This window comes from Pundamilia nyererei, unplaced genomic scaffold (assembly GCF_000239375.1).
Source record: "Pundamilia nyererei isolate P.nyererei 1_Seehausen unplaced genomic scaffold, PunNye1.0 scaffold00016, whole genome shotgun sequence".
Lineage (NCBI taxonomy): Eukaryota > Metazoa > Chordata > Actinopteri > Cichliformes > Cichlidae > Pundamilia > Pundamilia nyererei.
In genome coordinates, this window is record NW_005187417.1 from 2514937 (window position 1) to 2538576 (window position 23640).

General features: G+C 42.2%; 1 protein-coding gene across 2 annotated transcripts in view; it reads right to left on the minus strand.

Moving 5' to 3' along the window:
• Window positions 1-1245: 1245 nt before the first annotated feature.
• LOC102214105 (ephrin-A5b-like) overlaps window positions 1246-23640 on the minus strand; it is an 81738-nt gene continuing 59343 nt past the window's right edge. Inside the window, exons 2-5 of one of the 2 annotated variants that reach the window (XM_005725552.1) lie at window positions 14005-14297; window positions 4810-4875; window positions 4593-4673; window positions 1246-2606 (exon numbers count right to left, since the gene is read on the minus strand). In XM_005725552.1, coding sequence (XP_005725609.1) covers window positions 2482-2606; window positions 4593-4673; window positions 4810-4875; window positions 14005-14297 — 565 coding nt within the window. In that variant the 3' untranslated portion in view covers window positions 1246-2481. The remainder of the gene's footprint in view (window positions 2607-4592; window positions 4674-4809; window positions 4876-14004; window positions 14298-23640) is intronic. The other variant, XM_005725553.1, reaches the window with a different exon arrangement.

Consider the following 23640-nt stretch of genomic DNA (forward strand, 5'->3'; position numbering starts at 1 on the left):
CAAAAGAAGGTTTGCAAAGAATTTCTGCCAAGTTTTTTAAATGTATATTTTTGACGCCTTTTGAGGATAACATTGTTGAGTTCCATTATATTCAAGATAAATCTGGGCAGTCTATCTCTAAGCCAGGGCAACTCAAGTGCCCTGGCTTAGAGATAGACAACTCAAAATTATTGAAAAGGTTTTTGTTAATTAATAGAATATGTCTTTTTTTCTTTTACTGTGGACTGGACAAAAATGAAAATTTTAAAGTAGTTTGTGGAAAACAGGAACTTTTCTGTCATTTATATTTTGTCTATTGTTGTATGTTATAGTGTGAGTGTGTATGTGGGAGAGGGGGGTGGGTCTTTATCAATAGAAAAAGCTGTAAAACATGTAAAAATACACTCAACCTTCCATTTAGTCTCCTTTGCCACGGGCCAGAATGGGCCAGGGGCCCACCCCTGATCTAGATGTATATTTAGCACAGGAACCAGTCAAATAAAATATTTGCATCTCTTTTATTTGCATCTTTGAACCTAAAAAATATGCTACGTAATTACTATCTTTTCTTACCAAAGCTTCAGTTTCTTTCCCTAACTTGGTTTATTTTAACCCAAAGTGGCCCTAACACTCCCGTGCTTCCAGCAAGCAGGCAGTACAGGTGTTGTTCTTTAGCAGTGACATTAGCAAGGCTGTGTTATTTGGCGCTGAGTGAATGTGACAGTAGGATCCGTTTACCACATGTTCCTGCCACATGAGGAGAAAATAGAAGAGCATTATTGATCTCAGCAGGGGCACTATAGTTCTTCACATCTCGCCCTTCGTCTCTTTCCCCCCTTCTCTCAGGTCAGTTTCAGTTTGCCCAAAGAGAACAGGACACCACCTCGTGTTTATTCCATCTCCCCTGGTGGTCGATTTTTTCATTCCAGAAATAACTGGTACGAGGGTGCCCCCGGTGTATTTTCTGTACAGACGCCACTTTACACGACATCAAAGAGGGTAAATGAATCACAGTCCCGACCATCCTACGCACACTTCTTCCACCTGCTTTGTAATTCGCCCACCATCTCACTGAAACTTTTTTCGCCACATAAAATTTCTACTTTATTTTAGGGAAGAGAATTCTCCCTGATTTAGAAACAAAGAAAAAATGGACCTCATGTTAGGCATGGACACATCCCTGAACTTTGTAGGAACTTTGCCTTCTATTTACAATAGTTTGTGTTATGACAGTGATTCACAAAAACAATAGTGTAACAGTAAAACTACATTTGTGACATTCATTTAATGACATTTCAAACACAAATATTCTACGATTTCTACACCCTGATAGCACATCAGACTTTTTTTTTTCCTCTTCTTCCCGGACTTTGTTAAAAACAATTAAAAACCATCATCAGCGAGCAGTCCAAACAGATACGTAAAACTGTGTGGTTGTTTTTTTTTTTTTTGTTTAATGGTATCAAATAAACTGTGGGTAATATAAACTAACTTAACGGGTAAGGGTGTTTGTTTTTTATTGCCTTTCTACTGTACTTACAGACTGAACCAGAACAGAAAAAAGCACAAGGACTTCACAATAAATAGGAAAATACATTTCGCCAGGCAAAAGACCGTATCGTTGTCTACGCGCCATTCAAATATTTTACTGTACACCCGTGTTGGCTGCTACAATTGAGTTATGTGAATTATTAAAAAATAAAACAAACACATACATTAATCAACCATTAAAATTGCCTCCTATCCAAACACTAAAAGATGAGTGCTTCTTTAACTTTTTCCTTTTTTTAAATCTCTCATAAAGGGTCCTCCACAGTCTGAGACAATGCATCCTTTTTAACCTGAGAGAGAGGTTAATCCATCAAAGGCCCGCCCCGTACCTCCACGCCTGTACCAACAGTCTCCAACAAATAGCATCTTTCTTTGTTTTCCTTTTTGCCGATGTGCCGCTCCAGGATCTTCTTCCATGTTGAAGTGAGATTTAATCATGTTACATGTTGGAGGTTATGTAATGTAAAAAACAAAACAAAAAACAGAGTTCATCTGTAAACTTCAGAGGGGTCCTGCTGTGCTTCTTTGCCATTCGCGTTAAAAAGTGTACTGATTGTGTAGACATTGTGTCCTGTGTGTTTATATGTTTAAAAGCATGTTTCTGTGCTTGTTTTAAATGCAAAAAAAGGGTGTAATATCTGCATACTTTAAATGGTAGAGAGGCGAATAGGTAAAAGACGCTTTCACCTTGGGGCGCCACGACCATCGGCACTCGCCAGAAAGTCAAAAATCAAACTAGTTGGCATTTTACAAAGTCAAAAAACATCAAAGGCTTCAGCACCGAAGTCCCTTCCTCTCTCTTTGTAATGAGAGATTGTCAGTGATTTGTTTTAATTTTTTTTATTTATTTCATTTTTTCTTTTAAAAGTGCTCCTTGAGGGGAGAGGTTGCAGGGTAGAGCGGCCTGTGCTCCAGTTAGGACAGTCCATCCCTGATTTCTACATCTCGCTGCTATAAAGACAAGATGACAGCCAGGAGTATGAGGGTGGAGCTGAGCAGGAGAACTGAAGTCTGGCACCGTCCAGCGGAGTTCACATCCCTTCTTGCTGGCTCTGGTGACTCGTGACTGACGCCATCTAAGAGCAAACAGATGAAAATGCACACTTAACAGGGAAAGCTGAAATTGTGTGATGATTTTGAGTAGAAGGCTCCCTCATGCAAAATTTTGATTGTGTATTTTAACCTCCTAAGACCTGCACTCTTCCACGGCATGCATTTTTCATTTCTCTTTGATATTTGGGCATATTGGGAACCAATGAATGTAAAAACAAAGAATTACCAGATTTTTTTTTTTACCTGATTTTTGTTTCTAAGAAAAATGAGAGCCACATATGAGGATATTCGTTTAAAATTTCAATAGAACAGTAGCAGTATAATGTCCTCGTAAGTGGATATCAGGTAGACCTTCCTTGTAGAGCAAAATTGAGTAATTTGGTCTAAATAACCCAAAATGGGATGTCCACATATGTGGACGCCAGGTCCCAGGAGGTTAATACAGTTTCATTTATATATGGCCCAGCCACCTCAAAGCACTTTATATTGTAAGGCAGAGACCCTACAATAGCACATAAAACATCAACAATCAAACAAGCCCCTTTAAGCAAGTGCTTGGTGACAGTGGGAAGGAAAAACTCCCTTTTAACAGGAAGAGCCCTCCAGTAGAACCAGACTCAGGGAGGGGGGCCTGCAGCGACTGGTTGGAAGGTGTATTTGACCCACTAATGAATCGTTAGCAGACCAGCCGTGTGTGGTTAAATTGCTGTCCTGCAGAAGTTACGTTTCTATTTATGAAGAATTTTCTGAATTTCTGTTTCATATCTATGAGGTTCTGGTTGGACTGAATATAGTTTTCTGGTTAATACAAATTGCGATTATTGCTAATTTTAATCTCCAACAGATTGCCTGTAACTTGACCCAATTCAACCACAAATTGGTAGCAGATTGAGTCTGTCTTTTACAGTCAATGAGATTGCGAGTTCATTGCTAATGGTGGCAATAATTTTGGCCATGGTCTCCAACCACTGTTTTCCCTTTTGTGACAGAAATATCTTAAAAGGCAACAAATGATTCAGAAAGAGCTTTACAAATGTTTTATATAGAGATGGAGCCCAAGAAAGTCCCACCAGCAACAGAGAAGGAAAGAGTTATGGTTTTCGACTGCCTTTTTTTTTTTTTAGCTTAGAGGCCTCCTTGTCATGTCTAACTGCTATCAAAAGTCAACTGATAAATGCCTAAAAGCTGCAGTTTGGTGGGATGCACTAGAAACACGTTGAAGAACAAAGAACTGAGCTTTTCTAAACTAATGAACAAAACAACGAGCCTTGCATGTGACAAAAGTGGATCCCAGGCATAAGACAAGCGGCACTAAAAGATTAAATTAAGCTTAAAGCAAATTTTGACAATATTTAACCTGTATGCAGTGAGTAATGTTGCTATATTTACAAATGCCTTAACTAACTAGCCTGCTAACACACAGCTAACTAAGGTTTTTATTGCCTTATTCGAAATGCTGGGTGCTAAAACAATGTCCTGTCATAGAAGATGGCTAGTTCCTTGTTATGAGTGCAATTTTAGAGTTACGCCTTGCACCTAATACCTTAACTCTATTCAAAGCTCCATCTAAAAAAAATCTATCCATTTGCCCTATGTCCAAGTTTTTTTCTTTCATGTCTATGTCACCTGATACTGCAGCCACCAAAGACTCCAGGAAGTCACGACACCTAGTCAAGACACGACACCTACATTTAACTGAATTAAAAGGAGCCGCCATTTTTTTCTGCTAATCATAGCTAACCTACTTCATCCTCCAGCTTTGTATTTAAGTGACACACTGGGAAATAGCGATGCAAATCCAAATCTCGGTATATCATGATTACCTGAATGCCAGTCTATCAACTAAATTTTTGTTGATCATTTTATTGACTAACGTCATCCAAACCTCTGACTCGATGGTTAATCTGTCCATCACCACGTGTTCAGAATAATCTTTATCTATCCCACATGATTCTGTCACCATCACACACTGACAAACATCATGAACTGTACAGTATATTCCCACCAACCTCCAGGTTCTAGGGAGTTGTGACTATTATCATCAAAATTGACTCCTTCTTCCACGGTCCCAGAGTTTTTCACACAATTGTCTAAGAGAAACAAAGAGGAGAGAGGAGATGTGTAGATTAGACGAGTTGAACGTCACACGCGCGCAGTCCGATCACACGCTGGCACACATAAAGAATGGAAAACCAGGCAGAGCAGACACAACAATCTGGGACTCACTCTGAGGCCTGACGAAGACTTTGAGTCGAAGGCAGCTCCTTCTTCCTCTGTCGTCAGAGATGGAGGCTGTGGACACATCACACGGAGTTAAGAAACAAAGGCACTTCAAACATGCCAGCTTCAGTTTCAGATATCGAAATACCTTCTTTGATCTAATCTACTGCTGCGTGATCAGGGGAAATGTCATTCTGAATTAAAATGTCAGTTAAAATGTCACTATTATTACCACACTTGAACTTCTTAATTTGACAAAAGATACCTTTATACTTTGCAATAAAACAGCTTTGAGAGCACGAGTATCAGCGCTGCACCCTATCAGGCTTCATTCTAACACGCAACCCAAACACCAGCCACTCAGATGTGCCGGTGCTAAAGAGAGCTTTGCAGTTTACAGACATGTGTCTGGAAGTTGGGGGCAGAGTCAAAACTATTTGAAACAACTGGCAATGTGGGCTATACTTGTTCACGTTTGCGCTGTTGTTGAGTCTTTAACTCGCCACCTGCAGCATAGAAGATAAAAGTCAAAACACAAAGAGCTTTGTAGTGCTGTGAAACCAAGCATGAAAAATAAAAAATCTCCAGCCATTGTTTGTGCTTCTCATCCATGTCTTTGATGGTTTATCTTTGTGCATTCCCCTTTCTGTTTAGCAACCAATCTGCACATGACCTATGTGCAGTTTCGTCGCTGTCGTCTCCCTAGCCTCTATAATGGTTACAATCCCCATAATTATTGTTTCTGTATAACCAATGTGCTACACAGACAGACACCTATATCAGGCCACACATCCAAATTAAGTAATTGCATTTAACAGTAGACAACTCCAGCTTGATTATAGCATGCTTTAAAATGTTTTGGTGGTGTCTTTAGCTAAAGCCTTTGTGGAAACTGGCCAAGTATGACATGCATATTTTTAATAATGATTCTAAAAGGGATCCAACGATGGTAAATGGGCGCTTTTAGAAGCAATCATACCTCTTGTATCCCTCTTGCAAATCCAGCACCAGCATTGCAACGCAAAAACTGCTGGGTCCAAATTTAGACCTACTGACATTAGTGGCAACGGAAAGGACTACCAGGATTGGCAGATGCAGCACACAAAGACATACAATTTAAGCTTGTAATGCTGCACAATAATGGGTTCTCAAAGCTAGAAAGGTTCTGCACCAACAAAGCAACTGCACTGCAGGAAAAGAGTTCTTTGTTACCTGAATCTGTGGAACCAAATCTAACCATCCTATTGCAAAATTATAGGGACTGGAGTTCTTTAAACCACTGAGATGGGTAACGATGGATGTGTGATGTGATGGAAACTGTTTACTTTGCTCTTAGTATCGAACTGTATTTAGCTGACATCGAATGTCTGGTCATAACTGTGATCACCCTTTAAAAAAACACTGGATACTTCTTGTATTGCTGTTTGTGTTTGATATTCAAGGAGTTTGGCTTTTAAAAAAGGACGTTTTACCAGTTTTGAAGCTTTGATATTTTCAGCCTAGGCATATCAGCGAAATACTTTATTTGTAGTCGGACCTTCTGCATTTGCATTCTTCAATAACTCCGAATCACCCAAGTCCCAGATGAAGTTGCTCAAACTGCCTAATTATCTGATAATGAACCCTATTGTAGGGAAAATTATTAACAGGTAACCGTGGTGTTTGCAGTATTCCTGATGTATTACCTAAAAAAGCCAGACCATTTCTATGACATGCTCCACAGCCATGACCAGTGGAGGCACAGAGAGCTCTCTAGACAGCAGAAAGGTAAAAAAAATTGCATAGCTACATTACAAGATTGCTTTTCTGTTCCAAATCCACTCGACGTTATCTATTCGCATTCACTTTGCGGCCTCTTAGCTCTCTAAATCTACCTTCATTCATAAACATCAGCGCAGCAGTAGAAACGAACAATCTGACAAGGTCGATTGTTTCTCCATCAGAGGTATTCCACTCTTATCTCCCTTTAAATTCGGTCTGAAGAGCTTTATCTCGGTGTCTGAACTTCCCTCTCATCCTGATGTAAAAGCATTTCTGCTCTATATTTTATGTCAATGTCACCCTCGTATTTCCAAGTCTAATTTGGCCAGGGGCAGTCATTTCTGCAGATGTGTGGCACGCTGTTATGCTCACCTTCGAAATCTCATTTCCTTTGGTTCCTGATTGTGAAAGGCAAAGATTAGAATTTGTGTGTGTGCCTGCGTGTGTTTCTGGGGTTGGGCATGTTTGCTGTGATTGTTTTCCCGAGCTAACAAAACTAATTAGTTTTCAAGTAGTACCGGGGTCCGAGCAGCTAATAGAGCGCTGAGGGTGTCACCAGCTGTGACGAATGGTTTGCACTTTTCTCAATAATATATTTTGCTTTTCTTTTTCTTGCCTTCTTATCTTAGTCCTACAATATTTTTTCCTCTCTTTCTCTAGCTTCGCCTCACATGTCTTGATACAGCGACCTCTGCCATTTCCTGCTGCCTGTCAAGTGTCTCAAACTGCTCTTGATCTGACCGTTCAAACACACACACGCCCTAGATGACTTGATAAGCATGCATGTGCGCATGTATGTATGTTGTGGTTCCTGTATGTACATCTGTGCAAAGAGGTCTCCACAATTTGTCCACGGACACTTGGCTACCCCGTCATGCAGACCCTCCCTGTGATAGATTCTAGCCCAGCGGTAAATTCCTGATAAAAGTAAACCATGACGGTATTTCCAGTTGCAGATGACCCGGGGCGTCATATTTCAAAAAGGCATTTTATCAGATGCTGCGCGGCTGTGAGAGGAGATAAAAATCATCTTTAAACTTTACCATGAGAGAAATATTGGAAGTGAAGCAGCAGAGGGAGGAAATGAATGACAGAAACGTTGTCAATCACGCTGCTTCTGTCTGTGTCCGCGGGTATTGAGTAACTTACCTCACAGCCCAGCGGTGGCTGGAACAGAACTTGAGTGAACTGAACTCGACTGGCCAGACTGACTCTTTATGTCGCTCATGCTCCTTATGTCTAGCTTTCCTTGGCTTTTGTTATCTCACTCTAACTTTGCTCAATGGCTATAAAAAGTTTATTTCTGCATACTTGCACGGAACGTCTGGAAGGACACAGACAAAAACAATTGTCCCAACTTTCCATCCGAGACATTCTTTTAATCTTATCGGATTCGAGCTGCAACTAAGATAAGAATCATTTTAGCCTTTAAAATAACTTCTTGATTATTTTTACATTAAATTATTACTTCTTTTTTTTTACAAAACATTTGAAAAAAGTTGAAATGAAAACCTAAAAGTTATACGTATGCTGTACTGCCAATGACTTATTAAAGTACTGAAACACAATTTAAACCCACTTGATCTGCAGACACTGCAGTCATCCTGTGACAAACAAGCAGTTTTTATAACTTTCATCAAAAACCTGTAAATTTCAGCCCATCCTCCCACCCATGCTCCTTTTTTAAAAAGATTCTGTTATGTCAAAGGTAAGTATAAGATGTTCTCTGGTGATTGTGATGCAACAAGCTTAGGCAATAGTTGGGCCTTAGTGACACAGACCTAGAGACTGCTCAGTGACCCACTCTCAACCTCCAGTCACTAGTGGAAAATATTGGCAAGTGATTACAGGAAGCTCCCACTTGTCGCTATGTAATCAGTTGCAAACAGTGTGTGGCAAAGTAAAAACTGTGCCTTCTTAAACAAACACATTTTAAGAAGCGTGCCTTTTACTGTGAAGCCAAACAGTCTCCGCTTCTGGTTTGTATCGCATTTTTTACAGTTTGACTACCACTTACTGAATAGTTGGTTTGTTGGTTTGCGAGTTTTTGCAGCCGAGTTGGCGTCTTCAATGCAAACCACAGGCAACCGTCGCAATCTGCTATTAACCGAAGCAAATCCCAAGAAGATTTTCGGCACCTCTTTGAGACCAATTTGAGAAAGCAGCGGGAAGCAAGCTACAGCAATATCTAACCAACCAAGTGTGGAATACACAATGTTCATGAAACTCAAGCTAAACAACAGAACTGGTCCGTTAGTGAAGCCTTAGCCCAGATTATACTTCATGGACATGGACAGCTGAAGACCCGAGTAATCATTCCTGTTATATCTCCTTGACCTCCGATTGTGTGGTTGTGTGGATGAAAAAACAGTCAGGCATGGGTACTGTCAGATGACAAAATTTACATCACTGGAACCCGAGCAGAACCTAACGGACTCGCAGACGCGGAAAGTATAATTCCTGCTTCAGACAAGCCTACACAGACGCTCACTGAACCTAAAAAATGGGATTTAGTACCTAAACCTACCCGTGAACAAAAGCAAAAAAGGTGAAAAATGCAAAACACAAAGTTTACAAGTGGTTTCCTTACTGACACACTTGTGATTTACTCCACTGTCATCCTTCAACCTTGTGGACTTTGTAGCTTTTAGAGGAGGACTGTTATCTCTCAGCATCCAGTATTGCTGCAGGCTGTGCCTTAATGCACAGCCAAAGAAAACCCTCTGTGACAGCAGAGGTATGTGATAGAACTACAGTAACTGACACCCTGGGTTGAGACAGGCTTGGAAATAATTTCTCATCAATTTAAAATTTGTAAACCTCATTGCTACTCTTTGCTATTAAAACTATTCAGTTGAAAGTGAAAGTTTCCTACTTTCCATGTGAGCACCAGCCAGATCAGTCAGACAATCAGCAGTGGGCATACACAAAAAGGAAGTGGAAGGGAAAAAAAAGAATAGCCTCCGGAGGGATAAACAAAGCTGCTCTTATTTACCTTTGGCAGGTGACCATGGTGTACGCCTCAAAATGCACTCTGTGGTGTCATATATCAGTAGATCCTGTTATGCATTGTTTTTTTTTGTGTCCTTTAGATAACTTGTTATTCCTTTGATCTCTTTTTTTCTAATGTACAGTTGCAAAACTGTTTAAGAATCTTTTCTTTTCTTGTATTTCTTACTCCCTGGCATTAGGTCACAATGTTACGCTCTCATCGCATTCTCTCACCCTCCTCCTCTCCTGCCTTGCCACCATCGCTTCACAGATTCCACCACACACATGCAATTACCCGACCGTCTCTGCTCCTTTCTCTTGTGTCTACCACTGAGGTCACAGTCTGGGTTTTCTTTCCTCAAGCAACACAGCCGTGCTTCCCCATGACTGTAACTCCAGCTCTGCCTGCAACTCTAGACCCCAGCTATAGTCAGGTCATCTGACGACGAGACAACGGTAAACCTCCCGGTCACGCGCTTAGACACGCTTTGCACATTCAGTCATGTACTGTGTGGACTGAATCAATGCAATCGCATAGTCCAAACCTGCAGCACATATTCCATATCTCTAAACAGACTGGGATGGCGTGTAAGGCTGGGCTTCAGTGTGACTCTGAGGTAAATTAAACAAATCCTGAAATAAATACTCTGGGAAGAGATGTTTTTCTTGTGGTTTATCTTGGGGAACAAAGCCCTTTGTTTTTGCGTTAGCAGCGAGGAGCTAAAGGAGAACTGCTGGGGTCCTGTGCTGCCGAGGTTCACGTCATTATCAATGTAGATCTGCGCTGGCTGTACGGAGCGGGACTCGGGCGTTTGAAGCAGGAGGGCTTTACAGGGAGACAGTCATCTCTCTCACGCGGGGAGAGCCAGACTCTCAACTGTCTCCTCTGAAAATTGGATTTCTATCCCCTGAGATTAGGATCAGGCTTCCCTTGCTCCACTGTGGCTCTATTAGAAAAACATGCCGCCCTCTGAGGCCAGGAGAAGCTTGCAGCAAAAACCTCGTCATCATACTGGTGACCTTTGACCTTCTAGGACTAGCCATAGTACTGATCTCACACCAGGATGGCTTTCCCCTAAGAGTCTGTCTGTCTGTCTGCCTGAAGGGTTGGTCCACATGCAGCTGCAGGTGTCATCCATTTGACATGCACCCCCCCCCCCCTTTGCCAAGCCTAAGGCGAGTGACAATCACTGCAGAGGAGGACAAAGGAGTATCTGTCTTCACTGAGACGAGCAGGCATGAACACTCCTCTCAATATGTCATTTACATGCCCACACAACAGCTTCTCAAACCACATGTATAACACCGGTATTAACTATCAACTATTGTTAGGCTTTGCCGGTGCAGGATAATGTCAACATGCAATATGACACTGATATCAGCAGCTGATAAAACAGTGTTTAATGTAACGCAGCCAGGATTTCGGAATCTGGAGAAGAAAACCCGGATCCATCTGGAAAAATATGGGTTTCTTGTATAAACAGAAATATTTTTTTTGTCATTGGTATAAATTTCAGGATTTCACGGCTCATTTGAAACTTAACAAACACAAACGATCGCTTAAAAACGTCAAATCTACATGTCTGTAGACATACCAAAAAAAAAAGATATTTGTTTACCGTGCTTAAAGTTTTGTTGGTGTGCTGGTTAAAGTCAAGCTAATGTTAACCATTACACTGTATAGAAACTTAAATCTCCTTTCTGCTAATATTTTTCTTTTTTTTTTGTGGTAAATACAAACACAAAAATACTTTTGTCCATCAATAGTTGCACAAACATTTAGTTACAGAGAAAAGCACTTTATTAAACAGACTGCACCCTACTTCCCCAGCACTCAACAGGAAATATTACTGGTCTCTAAGCATTTAGATGCTAAAGGGAGAGGTAAGTAACCATGCTTGGTGGAGACCAAAATAAGAGCAACAATTCACATTTACCCACTTGCACACATTCATCCAGTGCTTCCTTTATGCTAAGGTGCCCTGTCTAACATTCACACGCACACTCTGGTTGATGCACTCAAGGCTCAGTATCTCGCCCAAGGATCCTGCAAAACATAGACTGGAAGTGTCAGGGATTAATCCACCGACCTTTCAACCTGTAGGTGACCCGCTCTACCACCTGAGCCACAACTGCTCCAAAAAAAGAGAATGATTATTAGAAAAACATAAAGAGTTAATGGAAAGAGTTAATTCAATTCAATTTTCAATTCAATTTTATTTATATAGCGCCAAATCACAACAAAAGTCGCCTCAAGGCGCTTCATAGATACAGAGAAAAACCCAACAATCATATGACCCCCTATGAGCAAGCACTTTGGCGACAGTGGGAAGGAAAATCTCCCTTTTAACAGGAAGAAGCCTCCGGCAGAACCAGGCTCAGGGAGGGGCAGAAGGGAGGAAGACAGGATAAAAGACATGCTGTGGAAATAAAAGACATGCTGTGGAAGTTAAAAGCTCACTTTGGAGGCAATGGTATTTTGAAGCTTCCAGCACAGCCAAGGGTCTTCCAGGACAAGGCTTCCCTTTCAGTCTCACTGGTTAATATATATGAATACATATAAGTTAAAATGATGAAAAGCTAAATCATTGTCAAGTGATGGCCTGTATTTTTTTCCTTAGCTCTATGCATCGCCGAGCCAAAGCCTGCTCAAATCTGATGGGAATAAAGGTGGACTATTAAACACAACCAGAGAACTTCCAGTACCAAAAATCTTGTCGCTTGCCTAATGCTTCTGTGTACTCACACGCAACTATCTCCTGACATTGATTCTTTCCACATCATCTGAGACTTGCCATTCATCATCACTAAACTTGACAGTCCATCCATCCACCCACCAGATTTCAAATAATGAAATATTTAAAGAGATGGACACAAAATAAACATACAGCTGCAATTCATTATACACGGTCTGAGATTTCCATGTTTCCATGTTGCAGAAGTACCTCTGCAACCAGCATTTTCCCTGACTACAGACACATGAGATGTTCTGCCTGTAGGGCATTGGTATTCTCCTGGAGGTGTCTGTCATTTGTCATTTAATCCTGTGGTCAGACCCTGTGTTCTCAGAGGAAAAAGAAAAGAAACAAGTATCTGATTGATGAGTCATGAATCTGAGTCAGCAAGATAAAGTCCATATGGCTTTGTGCAGTTTCGGGCATATGGACTGTCTCTCTGCCTTTCTTCTCTCTCTTTCGATAATCAATCATCATCAATCTGCAGAAAACCTTGGCTTCTGTCAGTTCAGTGCCAACTCAACAAATGCAGCAGAATTAAGCAATCTATAACTTTTCTTATCCACATCTGAGGAACTGCAACAACATCAACAATTCTTTGGCAGCACTATCAATACAACGCAATCTCCCTAAACAATAAAGAGAATGGAGTCAAACAGACTAGCCAATTGACACAGAGATCCAACAGAAACATCCAGTGACGGGTAATATATCACAATACAAAATACTGCAATGAAAATACAGAATGAGATCCGGTAGAACTCGCAGGACGGCAGTCTTGATGATATTAAGATCCCAGATGCTAGCACGGGGAAACATCCATGGAAGGAAAGGAATGTTCAAAGTTAGTACCTTCGAAAATCTCTGGTGTCACCTTTGATCTGGCTGTGTCGTTAAAGTTTCCGAAATATTTTCTTACAATAAAAGTGGAAATTATTGTTTGACGGGTTAAATCAGTGACCTCAGTCTGGAGGCAAGGCTGCCAAGCTGCACTAGCACTGTGAGGGAAGTATGGGAAATAAGCTTTCTACATATTCTCTATTATCTTATTATCTTTGTCGTGATGCCAAAGCAGTCTTTCCACTGACTCTTCCACTCCTTATTAATGTCAGTACCAGTGAGGGTCTTTCCCGACCACAAGTGTCAGCTAAATACCTCAAATCTACCATCGAGCGCTCTGTGTCTCATTTAGTCCATGTCTTCTGGCCCTGCAGGGCACTGACTTCACTTATGAAAACATGACTCCCCAGCTGCTTGTTTTCCCCGAGTCTTCTCACGAGGAGGAGAAAACTGAGCTCAGCCAGTCAGCAACAAACGGCACCTCGAGCGAGACCTCAACAGTAGAGATACTTTGTTCCCTCTGGCTTGTGTTTTGGTTTGGCCCTGGTTCCAAGGACTTGCAAAACAATATTTGAACACTGATGTCTTTTTTGCGAAATTCCAAGATAACTTTCATACTGGTCTACAGATGTGTTTCATACTTGGAGCTTCTTATTGTGGTGACGTGTGCACATAGTATACCTGTACCACTGAGTTAGCAGCAATACCAAAATAATAACTTCTTGGTTTGTAGAAAATTACTGAAATTAAGAGCTTTGAATTTCTATAATGTGGACTAATTTGATGCATAAAAAATGAGAAAAAAAAAAAGAAATCGGATCAAGCATTTAATTCTAACTGCAATGCTAGCAATATCCAAAAGGCAGATACTCACAGATATAATAATACTCTCTGCCAGGGCGAAACTCAAAGCCTAAGGAGAAGGGCGTAAAGAGCTGGAATTTCTCTGAGAACTTGAGCGGTCCGTTTGGCGACAGAGGCCTGTTGCACTCCCAACGCTTGAAGCCCTTGGAGTTGTGGTCGCATGAGCTGTAGCCGTCGTAGTTCACCATGTAGAGGACGTAGCGCTCTGCTCGATCATCAGCAACTGGGCCGATGTAGTGCGGACAGTAGATGTCAAGGTAGTCATTGATGCAGACGTCGATGTGGTAGTCACCCCGGTAGAATCTGGAAGGAACAGAAGAAACATAACCGCCATGAGTGTTAAAAGACAGACATAGCTGCAGGGTCTGAAAAGCGAAGCCAGTACGGAAGGGCTTTGAAACCTGCATTCTTGTTAATGGGCACCTTGGGGCAATACAGCTGGTGGGTGGTGGTGGGGGGAAATAAGGCTTCCTGTCCTATAGAAATCCATGGGAAAAAGACCCTCAGCCTCAACCTCTCAACACTTTCCTGATGAGTTAATGGGCTCAGTCACTCATTTTGGGTCATGAATAAAGTCCATTCTGTACATTTTGGTCATTCTAAGAGCGAGAAAGAAGGACTGTCCACGATATGCACACTGGCTATCGACTTGTGGTTGAAAAGTCATTACTCAGTAAGTATGCGGTTTCACAATCAGATCCAACACTCCCTTGACATGTTTCAAAACACCAAGATGACTATAGTGAAAACATCTCGTTTCTTCATAATAGGATTTTACTAATCAGTTGGTGACATTACTGTAACTGCTGTCTGTGGTTTAATGTGGGAGCCTTTATTCAGGCAGGTAAAGCGTCAGTTTTATTTTTTCACCTGCAACAATATTTATAAACCCCACTGGGATTTTTACCAGGCCTAAACCTTCAAGGTTAAGTCCCTGATTCCATAATAAAGAAAAAAACCAACTGTGCAAATGTTATCTGAGGAATATTTTAGTGTCAAATCCTGAACCACATTTGGCATACATGACTGAAAAAAAAGCAAGACTTTTTGGAATATTTGTCTTTATAATCAAGAGTGAGGGCAGGTTTTATGTTGCAGCAATAATGCCACCATACTTGGTTTATTATTGGCTGTAATGATTGTTCTGCACATTTACATGAAGAGATGATTCCCCTGGCAACATCATACAAAGTGTGACTACTGGTCTTGACCTTTCAAATCATGTATTTGCCTAATGAAGATACACTGAGCATGCATGCTCTCTGCAGCTGCCTGGTTTGTGCTGTTCTTCACATTTAACATTCAGATCCCCTGAAGCAGTGCTTTGCTAAAGGGTACACCAGGAGCAGCTGTTTAAGTGTGCAGGAAGTTATTTATTGATTTGTTTGGGGAGTCTCTACCCATCATGTTCACCGATGATGCGTTTCCCTAAAGAGTTGTGAATACAGCAATACCTGATGACAAGTGGTGAAAAGTTGGGCAACTCAACAAGGCCACAGCTGAAGAAAAAGTGCTCAGGCTGGACCGTCAAAAAGATGCACGCAGGCTCTGGTTTTGTTTACATGAACTCATCATGTCAGCCTTAATCATCCCCAGCATCTTGTGAGATTCAACTGAGTTCGTCCGCAAGGCACCCGCCTGAGCAGAAAGCTCTCCTGACACATGCTAGTCACTCCTAAGCCATATATCAATGTTAGTACTCAGCAGCAATGACTTATGCTGGAGCTGAAATTAAAGTCCCCTAGCATTACAGGACTAATCCCCCTGGTTAGCATGTGCCTTTTGCAGCGCTAAGAGGATCCCTGCATAGAATACGATTTTCATTAGCTGCAATATGACAGCATGATGTAGGAGCCCCTTGTGGAATCTGTGAGTCTGAGAAAACGAGGCCTGTTCTCAAGCCTTGCCTTGAAACAGCCCCTTGTGTTTACTGTACACCGAGTGGACACAAGAAGTGGGGAAAAAGTATAATAGCGACATATGCCAGGTATTCATTCCTGAGGAGAGCGATTGGAAACATATATTCCCATAGGCGCCGTATAAGGTTGTATTTCTGAGGCTTTTAGCGGAGACAGATTAGGCTTGGACAGCCGGCTGGATGTGTCTCTATAGCTGCTAATGGCCCGCGGTTCAGTATCACTGACATACTGCGGATGTCTTCAATACTCCACCTCTGTTCATTGACACAGCGAGGACCGTCAGGGGAGATGGGGCCAAAGACCGTGCTGAAGCATGCGGCAGGCTGATGATCCGATATGGGTGAACTCGCCAGAGCACCGTAGGGGGTTTTCTATCCTGACTTTTCACAGGCCCTCACTGGCCACAGATCACATATTATGCCCGTCTCTGCTCCTCACCGAGGGAATGGGAAAACCAATCAGCTGATCTGCGGCCAGGTGAGACAGACAAGGAGGGTTTTAGATGCAGCTGTTGCTACTGACACGTACATGAGCAGCATAAAGGGACGTGTGTGCTCGCCGTGGCCTGCCGGGGGTATCAGGTTGTCGTTACAGATTGTAAATGTGCTGCAGGATTAGTGGCCAGCCCACTGGGTTTGCAAGGGCCACAAATGAGTGGATGTGTGTGTATGCATGATAGCGGGGTGTGTGGGTGTCTTGTGGCACCGTCGGCCATATTGTAATCTTTTTCTCTCTCTAATTATAGTCTGGTCAAATGTGAAACCAAAGCCTTGTTTTCTCTCCCAGTTTTTTCCCCCCTCGAGCACCAGCTGAGCGCTTTGGCAGTCTCAGCATGGCCTCCCCGCGCCTTAGTTTCAGACTCGCTTGCTGATATTATGACTACCAGGGGTCAGCCAGCTCCACAGTATCATGTCCTCAGCCAGAAGCACAGTGGGATAGACTGCTTTGTCCTGTGTCTTTACAAAGCTGTAAACTATAGCTGTGCCCCTGTAAGTGTCAGAGGCTGTCAATCAAACACGACCCCAGAGTAACAGCTAAGATTAGTCAGGATTAAAAAGAGTTTCTAACTAATTCCTTTGTGAAAGAAAAGAGGAGAAAGTTTGTGAAAGTGACAGTGACCCTACTCGGGCTAGAGTATTTGTTTCCAGATACATCCGGATCATGTCTGAAGAGGGGCCAGAGTTTACTTCAAGCATCAGCAAGCGTGGTAAAATTAGTCTCCAGTGACTGATTTGCTTTCACTTCACTTCTTCAGTGCTTAAGTGCAGGGGAATCAAAACAACAAGTTCACTCGGGATGTTAGATTCCACTCTTTTTTAAAGCTTTTTAAACAGCATTTAGAATAAACTGGAGCTACTTTATCCAAGTGAAACTGTTCTTGGATATAAACTGTAAGACTTTATGCAAGAATAAGTTTCTCTTGAAATTTGAAAGTTTAAACACTGCATACATCATCTCCTCTTTATTGGAGTGGAAGCACAACTATTACTTCTGATGGCTGCATCCAGCAGGATAAGGTGCCACGTAACAAAGCTCATATCATCTCAAACCAGTTTGCTGAACACAACAATGAGTTCACTGTCCTCAAATGGCCTCCACAGTCACCAAATCCCCATCCAATAGAGCACCTGTGGGATGTGGTGGAACAGGAGATTCTCATTATGGATGTGCAGCTGACAAATCTGCAGCCACCGTGTGACGCGGTCATGTGAGTTAGGAGCAGAACCTCTGAGGAATCTTTCCAGCACCTTGTTGAAGCTTTGCCATGAAAACTTAAGGCAAAAAGGGGTCCAACACAGTACTAGCAAGGTGTAACTAATGAAGTGTCCCATGGGTGTATGTAGTCCAGAAAATGTCTTGATTTCTCTTCAATAATCAATCAAGAAATGTTCTTTTTCACTTCAATAATCCAGTTGAACATAAATCTGGCACACGGTGATACATTTTTACATTTAGATGTTGTAAGAAGCTGCTCACACGGCTTTCTTGCTAAACTTTTTCCTGCAAGAAATTCAGTTGAAATTTCTGCAACAAACCACAGTGTTACAGTGACACAACACTTGGGCTGTAAATCACAGTCCGACAGCACTGTGTGACATTATGTGAGCCAAACAATGTGACAATAAGAATATGTGCTTCAGTCATCAGGGCAGCTACAACGACAGAGAAGAGCCACCCTCGAGACAATGCTGCACTTTAAATGCTGGGTGTAAAACTATGCTGGAGTTCACATGCCGCTCGCTGGAACGGCTGTCTGAATCCTGCAAAGATCAATGCAGGCAATTTATTATAGGGTGCTTCTCAAATGATCTGGAAAGTTTGCAATAAATAAACTAGAAAGATATTGCATGGAATAGGGATTAGGGAGGGTGGGGTGTCAAAACATTCCTCAGACACCTGGGTCAGGGAGAGGATTTGTTGCGGCACCTTTATCTCTCTCAGTTTTGGCTTTTATTCACAGCCCATGATCGATCAACAGCTGTTGGTGAAACCATTCACGATTTAATCTTGACATATTTCTTTTTGGCAAAAAATGTACTCTAAGCAGAGAGAGGGTGCCCTCTGAAACAGCGTGCACCCCTGCCTGCCTGTAAATGTAGTTTGAATGACCATTTTCTTACTCATGTCTTGGATGCGCTTCTCTCTGCTGCTCGTTTACGGTCAGACTGTGAAACACAGGATTGGATTCTAGCTCCGAGCAGAGCCAAACATGTGCTGCGAAAAGCGGGCTGCATATGGACTGTAGGTGTTTACTGCGAAAGACGATAAAATGCGGGGTGAGAGAAGCGAGAGCGCCAGCAGATGAGCCAGATGTTTGCCAGATGGAGGCTGTACGGACGTTTTTGAGTGGCACAAGTGAAATATTGATAAGACGCAGAGCCATAAACGCACCGGCAGACCCGCGATGTAGTGGAATAAATGAAATTACAGCTCTTGCTGCCTTCGGGTTTCTTCTTTTAACCAAAGTCTGTCTCCTGCTGATCTCTGCTCTGATCTCTACTTCATCTAACTTAAGACTAGAAGGACCCCCATTCTGGGCTGGACTGAAGCGTGTGAAAGAAACTTTTCTTTTGCTTTTACCCAACTAAAAAGCCTCAACTGCTTTCTCAGTCACCAGCAATAGGGTTTCTTCATTTTCATCAAAAAAGATTTATTCATCCGTTTTTCTAAATGGCTTTGTTGTTATAGGCTATTTAGTGAGTCATTAAGCCTTCACAGGGCTGATCGAGGCAATTTCAACAGTTATGTTTTTCCTTTTGCTGTTGCTCTGAACAGCGGGAGGTGTCGAAGGCTGAACAAGGCTTTGGGGTTTGATAGCAGGAGGCAGAAAGAACGATTAGACCTTAGCAGGAAAAAAAATCCTGGTTCAACAGTTCAGTATTAGTTATAAATGTGTCATAATGAGCCATTAACAAAACAAAAGCACCTTAGTCCATTTGTCTTAGGGATTAATGATCCCCGATTGGCTGAATTACTCATGCCCAGTTAGAGGGGTTTAATCAATGAATCAGTAACCGGAGCTCTTAACAAAGCACACATCTATGGATAATCCCTCTTTTCAGTCAGCTCTCCCACTTTGTTTGCTTTCTCTATCCCCATCTGGTGTGTTTGTGTCACTCCGTGGCCTGGCACAGGTAGGGAATGGTCGAGCCAGATTAGAGAGAAACCACAACACAGAGAGAGAGCGAGAGGTGGAGGAAGGGTGTGAAAAGAGGAAAGAAAACAAGAAAAGGTGCCTTTGCACTATTCAGATTTTTTCATATCTATTGCATTAAAGGTTTGATTTCTTTCTCTGTGACAAACAACGGTGCTCACGAATCTCTAGAAGAATGTTGTTTGCTTTTGCTTTTCTCCCATATTACAAAGCTTTTTTTTTTTGTTCCAGGAAGCATTGGAGGAAAGTCTTGAGAAACAGCAGGACCGTAAATAAAGCATTACTGTTTTATTTCCCAACATGAGGGTTTTAAATGATGTTTCAGGCCCTCTCTTTGCTGCCAGGAATTATGTTCTGGCAGAGAGTGAGACCTATATGTATTTACTTTTTATTTTATTGCCACGAATAAAAGGAAAGAAAAAAAAAACCCGTCTGCACTCAGGAAGCACCGATTGTGAAAATCTGGGTTGGTATTTGTGTTTAAAAGAATTTAACCTATGACTGATGCACTTACTGATGTTTTATTTTTCTTTTTACTCTTTTTTATTCTTCTGTTTGTGCAGTGAAATAAAGAAATCTTCAGTTAAAAGTTTTTCAGTTTTTCATCACTCTGACTTCATCCTGGCTAAATGTCCACAATTATCAGCCACTTACATCAGAAAACATCATCCTATGTCTCAAAAGGCCAATATAAGTCAACTAATGGGCTGATATATCAGTGCATCCCTAGTCTGCACACGTCTCCTTTACCTTCCTCAGAACATATCTCTTTGACATAGTTTAATTCTTTTGGGTCTGAAAAGATGTTTTCTTTAAAACTGAAAAAATGACAGTAAAAACTTTGTAAAAGTAAACCTACAAGAACTAAAACCACCCATCAAAAAGTTCACAACCTCGTGAAGATTTCTTAATGTAGCCACAACCTTGACTGCACAGAAGTTACAGCACTGCCCTGTAGGAAATTCAGAGATAACAAAACAAACTGGAAAGTTCTTGGAGAAACAAAACGGGAAACAGGAGTGAGGACGAGGGAGTAGAGGGGGCAAAGACAGGGAGTGGAGGAAGTGAGGTTAAACAAAAGAAAGGAAGCGGGAGCAAAATGAAAGACGGGAAAATAAACCGAAGTAGTTATCAAAGAAAACAGGGTAAAACAGAAGAGTGGAAGAGGAGAAAATCAAATGGAAGACTGATAAACGGTAAGACCTGATCGGGAAAAAGAAAACAGTAGAAGACGAGTGGAAGGAGGAGAACAGGATAAAGCCGCCCTGTTATTTTCCTAATGAACACGGTGGGTCACACGAGGGGCAGCTTCCCAGGGTTATTCCACAAAAAGAGAAAAGAAGCAATGCTTTGAGCCCACAGAAACACATGAAGCTCCTGTCACACAAACACTTGAAAGATGCAAATGCAACAACCGCAGAGTGCAGCCCTCACGCTGCTTCTTACTTTTCCACAGAGTCTGTAGTTCCCAGTCGCACCCTCAAGGGGGAGCCCTTAATGGGCCCGATAAGGTCCTGATCATGTAATGTGATGTCACCAGATGGGGTCTGTCCACCCCGTTGCCCTCAGGGTTGGGAGGTCTTGATCGCCCTCCCTCCACCTGTCCAATCATTCACAGCTTTCCGCCTCTGGAAAGTTAAAGCCACCATTACTTAGGTGGCTAATTATATACACACACATCTGTCCATAGACTCACAAACACACTCACATAGGCACAGACTGCATTTAAACACATAATGTGTCTGCCAGAGGGCTCAGGCCGGCTGGGTGCTGACAGCAGAGAGATGGGAAAAATGGAGCCTGTAAAGTATAGACAGTTCCCCGTTTTCTGCTTCTTTTTTTCTGCTGGGAACAAAACCAGTGGAGGTGAATAATTGGCCTCTGATTGAAAACACATTGCTGCTTGTGGGAAGGCACCTCAGATAGTTCAGAAAGGGAGAACAGAGGCTGGATGAGATGGGAGGAACGAGATCGGACAGTTCGTCGTTGGTTCCTGGCGGTCTTGACTGTGTCAACTGCTAACTCGTCCTTCAACGCAGCTGCAGGAGCTCCGACAGACAGACAAGGATCTACGTAAAGCTCCTGTCTCTGAGCACTTCATGTACCAGCGCAAACTTTGAGAACAAACTAATTACTAAAGGTGATGCTGAACTCTCAAAATAGTGTTTCCAAGATGTTTTGCAATGTTAAGTTTGCTAAACACGCACACTTTAAATAAAGCCTTATTTTTCACATCTTTAATTTCTTGGAAAGAACTTTATGTTCAATCTAACATTCCTTGGAAAATGGAAAAGCTGGACCCAAGCATGAGACAGGCTACATTTCACATAATGCGACTAATGCAGCATTTTTCCATTAGAGGCCTTGTTTTCCTGGTAAATGCCCACTTATTACAAACTCAACACTCAACAGCCTGAAATTCGCGTTACCCCGATGACCTCAGTGTGATATAATCAGGGTTATTTTCTCTGACTTTACAAAATTCCTCCAGAAGAACAGAACAGCAACATGAAGCGGGGCCTGAAACGCGCCTTTAATTTAAAGTTGTCTCTTCGCAACAATTTAAAAAGGCTCAAACGCGTCAAAGAGAACTCACTGTAGTCACTGTAGCCAACAATGCAATGTCCTCTTTATTAGATTTAGGGAGAAAAAAAAATTTAACTTCTGATGTTAAACATAAGACCTAATATTGTGTTTGCTTACTTGACCTAATGAAGCGGGAACCCCAGTGGCCCCTCAGCCCTCCTGCTTCCAGCATCCCTGCCTACATCTCAAGTGCAAATTACCAGAATGTCTCTTAATATCCAAGTAATAATTTATACTAAGATAATTACTCACTATATATATGCTGAATGCAATTCTAGCTCGTGGGCAGATTTCTAATGTGTGCAGCTAATTTGCTGCTCAATATAGAAGTTTAAAAACATAACTTTTTGAGTACTTTTACAGTCTGAGTCCTATATGGGTCTCCTGAAATGAAATATAAAACTCTGATTGATGTTCATGTGGAGCGATCAGCTGATCGCGAATTATTCCACTTTTAAAACAAGTTGTTGCTGGTCAGACTGCTGCCGAGCGACTCTGAGTGACCCGACCCTTTCAGATGAGTATTTCTGACTGTGCACAAACTGAGTGAGACAAGCGATTCTCCTCCTGTCTTACATGAATGAGGCAGGTTAATTACTGACAGCGCTATTCTGGTGTCAAGGAGGTCAAAGCAGCAATGGAAGCATGGGGTGAGTGTGAGTCAGCACACAGACGCACACACAGCAGGGCTCCATCATTCAGTCAGTGTAAAACCCCAAGGGGCCGACAGAGCAACTCATAAACCCCCTCTGTGCTAAAGATGCTTGTTCAGGTTTCCATGACCGCAGTTTACAGCAACACAGCGCTCCAGCCATGGAATCGCCGCTTTTAACAAACATACCTGAGAGTGTGTGCAAGCAGGCAAACAAGCACTAAACATGAGCGCAGACACACAAGTACTTCTAATGTCACATGACTCCAGGAGGCCCACAGCAGGTTTGGTTAAAATAACCCGGCTAGCATATGTCCCATCAGCACCTGCCCAAGTGGATGGAGGAACAATCTGCGAGGCGCTGCAGATATGGGCACGCGTGTGCACGTGATTCTGGTGGCGAGCACACGGAGTGAGTGTGTGCGCTCGTGCAGGGTTCAGTGGCTGAACATCACGGGACGCCTCCCGTCAGACGAGACGCTCAGCGTGCTCGGCTGATATCGATCTGACACCTTAGACTCTGAGCTGAGGTCAGGGGTTAGTGACAGCCCATTATTCAGCTTGAGAACCAGTGTTTGGTCAGTGTCTGAGCCCAGGTGACGGCCTGACCTCGCTGTCGTCCATCTTAGAAGCTGCTGAGGGATGGAAGGTGAAGTTTAAAAAGTCTCTTAAAAACGTCAATTCCCCATGAAATGCTTCATGCTTCATTTATTCTGTTTTTTGCTGCTATAGACAGGAGTCCCGCTCTCTCCCCGCCATCTTTGTGTTCTGCAGGCATTTCATTGTCTTCCACTTAATGGGCTGACTTTACTGAATCAATAAAGTTCATTTCTT